The sequence below is a fragment of the Engystomops pustulosus genome, chromosome 8, assembly GCF_040894005.1.
Source record: "Engystomops pustulosus chromosome 8, aEngPut4.maternal, whole genome shotgun sequence".
Classification (NCBI taxonomy): domain Eukaryota; kingdom Metazoa; phylum Chordata; class Amphibia; order Anura; family Leptodactylidae; genus Engystomops; species Engystomops pustulosus.
Window position 1 is genome coordinate 43,167,779 of NC_092418.1, and position 8,457 is coordinate 43,176,235.

The window sequence follows — 8,457 nt, forward strand, 5'->3', positions numbered from 1 at the left end:
ATCTATCTATCTATCTATCTATCACATATCTATCTATCTATCACATATCTATCTATCTATCTATCACATATCTATCTATCTATCTATCTATCTCATATCTATCTATGTATCTATCTATCTATCTATCTATCTATCTATCTATCTATCTATCTCATATCTATCTATCCCCTATCTATCTATCTATCTATCTATCTATCTCATATCTATCTATGTATCTAGTGATTGTATTACCAGTACTTGGACATTTAGGTTAGTGTGAAAGCAGTCTTAGCATGTCCTGACTGCTCGCCCCATCTATTCTATTCTATGATTTCTGTGTTAGTAAATATTATTCCTGGACGCACTGTCCACCATGATGCTCGTATTCCAGCAATGTATAAAAAGATCAGCTAAGGCATTTGTCCCCCCGGTACTTGTGGATGTGCGGCTTATATTATCAGCCATGGTTATGTAATCACATCCAGTTATCACAGCATGATCTATTGAACTGCTCTCCAGTTCAAGCTTAGGGCAAGTGTCTACCACCAAGATGACGGTCATGTTTTCCACAAAACCCTATTTGGAGTTGCAATTTCTGCTGCATGAGATGACAATTGCTGGGGGGAGGGAGGGATGGGGTTTTTCCCATCTCGCACGTCACCGCTGAGATTCCAGGCAGCATCCCTATCATCTGGGAATTGCAATGACAAGAAGCAGTGTAGAGCAATCTGCCTGCAGCATCATTAGACTGCAGTGCAGATAACACATGCAGTACTTTCTACCATAGACTGTTACAGTCCATTGCAGAGTAAGCTCCATCCAACATATGGGTTCACATTTTTAGGTGAATTGCCGCAGTGATTATGTTCCTGCGGCACAAGTCTCTTCTGGAAACGTAGCTTTAAAGTGCTACGTATCACCATATGACAGATCTCTGTGCTTGCTGATAGCTACAGAACAAACTCTATCCAGCTCTATGCAGCATTGCTTTGTATTCACACAAACAGCCAATGCTTATACTCCTGATGTTAGACTAAATTAGCTTGAGAGGGAATTTTACATAGTGCATATAAGATATAAACAGGATAAGCAGGTAATTCAACCTCTGCAATAAGCATTGGGTTAATGCCAGGAGATAAGTGAATTATTATATATTGTATTATCCAATATACAATGGAATATACCGAAAAGATGTGTTTTTAAAGGGAAAGTTAAAATAAATAAGTTGTATTATTGCCTGACGTGACTTGTTTATCCAGCAGCAGCGAAATCCAATCGGTGGGCAGCAAATTAACCCATCGAAGATACTGATTGACTTATTGCGCACTATTTAAAGAACACGCTTAACAGCTCTACTCCTCATCATTTCCTTGGGGCCATCGGCCTGCACAGCTGATACCTATTCCTGCAAGCCCAGCACTTCACAAATGCCAATTTTTCGACTGTTTTAGCACTTAAGAATGACCAGTCACAGCCGCCATTAATGATCTACTGCCGGCTACTTTCTAATTAAAAAAAAGTTGATCCAGAAGTTTTAGTTCAATTGCTTTCGATCTAGGGATGTCCACCTTGAGCAATGTCTCCGTTTTAGCTAAATTATTCCCAGATTACGGATGACTTCATTTCGTGAAGTAAACCCCATGCATCATCATTAAGTGAGGAACACAAATGAACATTTCGAGCACTTTGACAAGGGGATGGCCCACGGTACGGTAACTTATTGGAGTGCACTGGAACAGATGACAATTTGACCAGCAGTTAAATCTGATGTTGAGAGTAACCTGTAGGCAAGCATCATTTCCTTATAAGTATTTTGCATATATTTTGTAAGTTTTTACCACTAAGGTGGACTATAGATAATACCTGCAGAAAAACATACATGTATGTAATGTGCGTGCACGTGTATGTATATTGAGTGTGCATATGCATGATAATGTATGTGTTTCTGTGTGATTATTTGTGTGCAGGAAGGGAGTTATGCCATCATATAAAGTAACAAAACACATAAAAGAAACACAAATATATCTATCTTCATAAGAGTTTTTACACATAAATCACTCACACAAACATAGATACTGTTCATATAGTAAGCCACATAAAACATACATTAAAGAAAATAGCTAGAATATATAAACATGTAGTAATGTATGTACATGTGTTACCAATAATATGTGGCACAAAAAAACTACTACACACATACACATGCAAATGAGCAGAAACATAATAACAAATATCGAGAAGAATGGAATGGCATGTCACAAGTGTATGAACTAACAGGTATGAACTATTACACACAACAATAAAGACATACATGGGATAAAAAAAATATCCTATAAAAAAACATACACGTACAGTAAACATCCCTTAATACACACACACCTGCAGTGTAATAAAGTATTTATATGGTGACTCATAAGCGTAATGCTACAAACCTCACACCTGGGAGGGAATATTGCGTAGGCCATATCCTATAGGAATCACTAGGATACATCAATTAGCAGCATTTTATCAAAGGCAAATTCAATAGGTTCTTCAGGAAGCCATATAGGGACATATGGTAAGGGCTTTATAAGTATGTGATAAGTAGGTATTGGATACATACATAGTTAAGGAATCAGCCATTTATAAGGGTGTACCCCATACTACTAAACCTGCCATTTACTACTACGACAAAAAGTAGAGACTGAGTAGTGTCTGAGACTGTGTAAGTGTAGAAATCTGTTGTTTGCTTAGGACTCCAGATACCATTGACTACTGTAGTCTAAGAGTTATATAATGTACTCTACAAACCATGGATCCCGAAGAGTTAAATTAGAAAAAAATTACCTTTCTGTTATGAAAAGCTATAAAACATAAGCCAATGGAGTACTTTACATGAAATATATCAAAAAGCGTAATATTACCCTCAGCCATCCCATCAGACTATATCCAACTTATTGCATTCAGCGTATACATCAGACAATGAATGTGGATGTTATTTAGTATGGTTTACATATTACGTATCAATGTGCATTATCCTAAAGATTTATATATATACAATATAGTAGTGTCATATTGTCATGAGTATTTTGTAGACAATGATGTATATCCTAACATGTGGGGTGTACGTATGTCGGTATATTCATGTTGGGTGCACGTATGTTGGTATATACATGTGGGGTGTACGTATGTAGGTATATGCATGTGGGGTGCACGTATGTCGGTATATACATGTGGGGTGTACGTATGTAGGTATATGCATGTGGGGTGCACGTATGTCGGTATATACATGTGGGGTGTACGTATGTAGGTATATGCATGTGGGGTGCACGGATGTAGGTATATGCATGTGGGGTGCACGTATGTCGGTATATGCATGTGGAGTGCATGTATGTCGGTATATGCATGTGGGGTGTACGTATGTCGGTATATGCATGTGGGGTGTACGTATGTCGGTATATGCATGTGGGTGTACGTATGTCGGTATATACATGTGGGGTGTACGTATGTCGGTATATGCATGTGGGGTGTACGTATGTCGGTATATGCATGTGGTGTGTATGTATGTCGGTATATGCATGTGGGGTGTACGTATGTAGGTATATGCATGTGGGGTGCACGTATGTAGGTATATGCATGTGGGGTCCACGTATGTCGGTATATACATGTGGGGTGTACATATGTCGGTATATGCATGTGGTGTGTACGTATGTCGGTATATGCATGTGGTGTGTATGTATGTCGGTATATGCATGTGGGGTGTACGTATGTAGGTATATGCATGTGGGGTGCACGTATGTAGGTATATGCATGTGGGGTGTACGTATGTCGGTATATGCATGTGGTGTGTACGTATGTTTGTATATACATGTGGGGTGTACGTATGTCGGTATATGCATGTGGTGTGTACGTATGTCGGTATATGCATGTGGGGTGTACGTATGTCGGTATATGCATGTGGGGTGTACGTATGTCGGTATATGCATGTGGGGTGTACATATGTCGGTATATACATGTGGGGTGTACGTATGTCGGTATATTCATGTGGGGTGTACGTATGTCGGTATATGCATGTGGTGTGTACGTATGTCGGTATATGCATGTGGGGTGTACGTATGTCGGTATATACATGTGGGGTATACGTACGTCGGTATATACATGTGGGGTGTTCGTACGTCGGTATATACATGTGGGGTGTACGTACGTCGGTATATACATGTGGGGTGTACGTACGTCGGTATATACATGTGGGGTGTATGTATAGAACGGTTGTGTGCATGAAACATGAATGCAGAACATGTTATGGTTGTGCAGTGTATAGATACGCTGTATATCATTGCATGGATATGTTGAGTGTTTAGATGGGTAATATATGACTGAGGTCTATAACTGTATAGTGAGGCATAATGTAACTCTATAGATGCAGATTACTATGTGAATGTATATAGAATATATTTGAGCAGGTGTGCGGGTGTATAATACAGTATGGTTGTGTACGGTGTATAAATATATAGCTCTCTCTATATAAATATATGTATTTTATACACTATGTAGATGTGTATTATTGTACATATGTTTATACATTTATGAAGATGTGGGTTCTGTGGATTGATATGATAGTTTAGGTTTATTTTACATGTATTATACAGATGAGTTTATATTATGGCTATATATGCATGTATTATAGATGAGTGTTATTGTATGGGTGAGTCTACTGTATGAATTTACATGACTGTAAAGATGATTGAGTTGTATAGTTCTAGGGATGGAAACAATATGCAGTTTTGTGTGTTCGCCACTAAAATGAGAGTGCGCACCCTATACTGTAGCCATGTATGGTGCGTTGTGTATTAACTAGTTGTGTGGTTTTCTGTTCTTTTGAACAAGTAAAAAAAAAAAAAACTCTTCCACAACATCACTGAGGATTACGTGTACAGGGGCGTTGTGAGTATGTGTGTGTTTATGAAGAATATATATTTATGCAAACTATAATTGGTGCAGTTGCAAAAAATGTGTTGACAAGTTCATCATATATTTCCATAAAACCTTTTTTGAAATTATTTACATTGATTTAAAAAAAAAAAAGATCTAGCGATAAACCAAAATGGGAAAAGTTTTTTTTTGTTTTTTCTTCTGGAGTAATTTCTTGGTCACATTGAGTGTAGTTTCATCTGAATACTCATCCATAAAGATATTGTCCACCTCCTATTGTGCTTTACGTGGCATTATTTGTTACCATAAAGCGTAGCGCGGCAGCCTGTTGACATCTGCATGTATTTTCCAGCTTTATAAATAATGCAGGCGACTGTTAAAAACTACTGGCAAAGGCGCAAAAGTATCTGTTAAAATATTCAAGACAAATATAAAATTTACACTGCGTTTGGAGTCGCTGACAATTAATATTGGTGTGTTTTTTTTTATTGCTCATTGTTTACGTTGTCACGGTGTATCCCTTATCGCTGTATACAGAACGCTTCGATATTAGGGAAAGGAGTCATTGTAATGCGTATAGGCGCCTTGGCTCCACATACACACAAATTACTGGGGTAATGAAATTTGGATCAGTCACCCCTGGTGCCACTTAGTCCAGGAATGATTTTTTTTTTCGTCTAAGTGCACATTAGATCCAGTAGGGGTGTAAATGGTTAATATACAAGTAAAAAAATAAAAATTACAATGATAAACTACTACTGTCTGTTGATGGGATTTAATAACCCAGATTATAGTATTTAGGAAATAATTATAGAGATTTTGCCCCCCTTACCTGCAGTAGTAATGTGGTTACACAGGAGCTGCAGATGGAGTGGAATGATTACATTAAAAAACAATCAGAACTATGTAAATCCCCCCCAACCCTTTGTAATATCCTACTGACCTCTCACCTCCCAAATGTGTTTCACTCAAATCAAAAGGAAAAGGCACAAACAGATGAGCAAGCAGTTACAAGAAAATGACAAGACTTGGATGAAACCTACAGCAAAGCTAATTAGAAGAGGAGGAAGAAGAAGAAGAGGAGGCTGAGGCTATGGTGAAGATTAGATGTATGAAAGATTTATTGAAAGTAAAAGGAGCTCCAGATATTAGGAAGGAGGTAATTAAAAAAAAAAAAAGACAATCCTAGAAAAGTTGATGCATTCAGCATTTATCATATGCAAATTCCAAACGGGAATGAAAAAAACATGAACTCCCAAATCGCCGTCACAACCTATGTACACATAAATCTTTTAGTATGCATATATTATAATATGCCAAAGTGACAACAGAGCCCATAGGGCACCAGAGACCGAGCTGTTTACTGCATAGGCAAGAAACTCATCCTATTCCAGGACACCAAGTGACCCACATCAGTAGCAAGAGATTATTGAGGAAATCTATCATTATTTCAGGAAATTACTTACGAGCCAGCATGAAGAATAAGCGAATAAAACGTGTTGGACCTTTTACTAGACCAACATGTATGCGTCACACTCACAGTGCTGGGCAGGGTGTTACTACTGTATGACTGCATGGGGGAGAGAAAAGAAGGACTACTAGGATACTTTACATCCAGTCACATGACACAGGTCCAAGTTTCCAGTAAAAAAAAAAAAATCACAAAAATTTCACATAGATCTAAAAAGTCAAATCAGGATTGATTCCTAATGTACGTAGATTCGGATATGGAAATACAGTACGGCGGCGACAGCATTAATGCAGCAAATATCGCAGCACGTTATAGGCAGGTATGTCTCATATGTGATATACAGAACATGCACAAGTTTCCATACAGATTGCTATATACCACTATAACTACATGCGGCTGTATAGGACTCATTACCATAAGGACCATTTATGATTATGCAGCACAAAGATCTCCATTGTGAGGACCTAAGTCACAGGTGAGGAAATGAATACAGTCCAGACTGAGAGAGATTAGAAAATAGACACCCTTCTCAGATAGATATCAAGGCTTTTTTTTTTCTTTTTTTTTTCTCCTGCAAGCAGAATCGGGCAGGAGATCACACTTTAACCACTTCCACTGGCGCAATGCTTAATTCCTACGCGTTAACCCTTTGGATTGCCTAGGGTGAGGTTTGGCAGGGACATCCATGCTCTAGGTTATTCGCTTGAACACAGGGAGCCTTGACAAAGGAGACATTAACATCTCATTACAATATAGCTGGGAAGCAGACTGCAGCAAGTAATGTACAGATACACAGGCAGAATGAAGCAGAATCCATCCGCTGCATGTTATCATCTAATGTCCAGGTTCGGATTTCTGTGCACTACGGCAGCAGTAGACTGAATACATGATAACCAGATAAGGAGCATGCAGTGTATATGTATATGTGTGCAGGAGATTCACGTCTTAACCTCACAACCTAAGACATTCCAGCTCCATCAACCAGCATTCTGTTACTTACATCCCTAGAAATACTAAAAACTGGTGAAAATCACCTTCTAGTCTACAGCAGATCCGGCTAAAGTTCAGCTACAAGCAACAGCAATGTAAAAAGAGAGAGAGTAAAGGAAGGAGAAACTTACCTGCTGCAAGTACATAAAAGTCAAGGCACAAGAGAGCTGTGGACACATGCCCACATTCGGCAGTGCCACGCAGGTTGCACCCGTCAGAGGATGCTGCATGGTGTTGCTCTGGAGTCGACGTAGAACAAGTGAAGGGGCTAGCATGCAAGCACGTTTGTCCTGTCTTGTCAGCAGGTTTTAAATCGTCTTTTAGCTGCGGTGACTTAAAGTTACAAAAAAAAAAAAGTCTTTTTTTTCCTCCTTTCTTTTTTTTTTTTTGAAGGTTTCCCTCCTTTTCGCTATCCTACTGCTGGAAACGTGTGTTCATTTATCAGCTAAGGCAACTAGGCAAATTAAAAAAAAAAAACAACTGAAACCGCTTAAAGTGGAGAGAAATAGAAAAAAAAAAAAGCGAGGGATTTAACCAAAGCCTTGCAAGCCTAATGAAGAGTCAGTGTAACTTCCTCAATGACAGCGAAGAGAAGGGAGCTCGGCGTTTCCCAACAGGAGCTTGCTGACTAGCAGAGAGATTGACTCACTGAAGCTCAGTCGGCTGGTGTTGATGCTGCACGGCTTCTCATTTGTCAAATGGGTCCTAGGGCAGAGGCTTTACCACTCACCAAAATTCAAATACTGCATTTTTAAAATCCCCAGGGAGGGTGGAGAGAAATAGAGAGAGAGAGAGAGATCGAGTGAGCTAGTGAGAAGGAGAGAGAGAGAGAGCACGCGACTGAATGAGAAAGCTGCATCACAAGACAACCGGGAGATTTAGGCAATTAATGTCATTGCCCAGCTGGGACCCAGTGTCTATTAGAATTTCTTTTGCATTGCTGTTGGTCAGCCGAGTCAGCACCAAATAACGTTTTATTTTTTTTATTTTTTTTCCTCCTTCCTAATCGACGCCACAAGCCAACCACACAGATCCTATCTTAGTTAGCCAATGCCACCCATTTTCTAGCCTTATTACTGCCTGACATTTTACATAATAAGATTTTC

The 8,457-nt window shown here is 39.0% G+C and overlaps 1 protein-coding gene across 7 annotated transcripts in view; it reads right to left on the bottom strand.

The window, feature by feature from the left end:
* RBFOX1 (RNA binding fox-1 homolog 1) overlaps positions 1 to 8,227 on the bottom strand; it is a 432,857-nt gene extending 424,630 nt beyond the window's left edge. The window contains exon 1 of one of the 7 annotated variants that reach the window (XM_072120775.1): positions 7,483 to 8,227. In XM_072120775.1, the coding sequence (XP_071976876.1) occupies positions 7,483 to 7,626 (144 nt within the window). In that variant the 5' untranslated portion in view covers positions 7,627 to 8,227. Of the gene's footprint in view, positions 1 to 6,356; positions 6,453 to 7,482 lie in introns of those variants that run through there. The other 6 variants (XM_072120779.1, XM_072120772.1, XM_072120783.1 and 3 more) reach the window with 6 other exon arrangements.
* Positions 8,228 to 8,457: the final 230 nt, after the last annotated feature.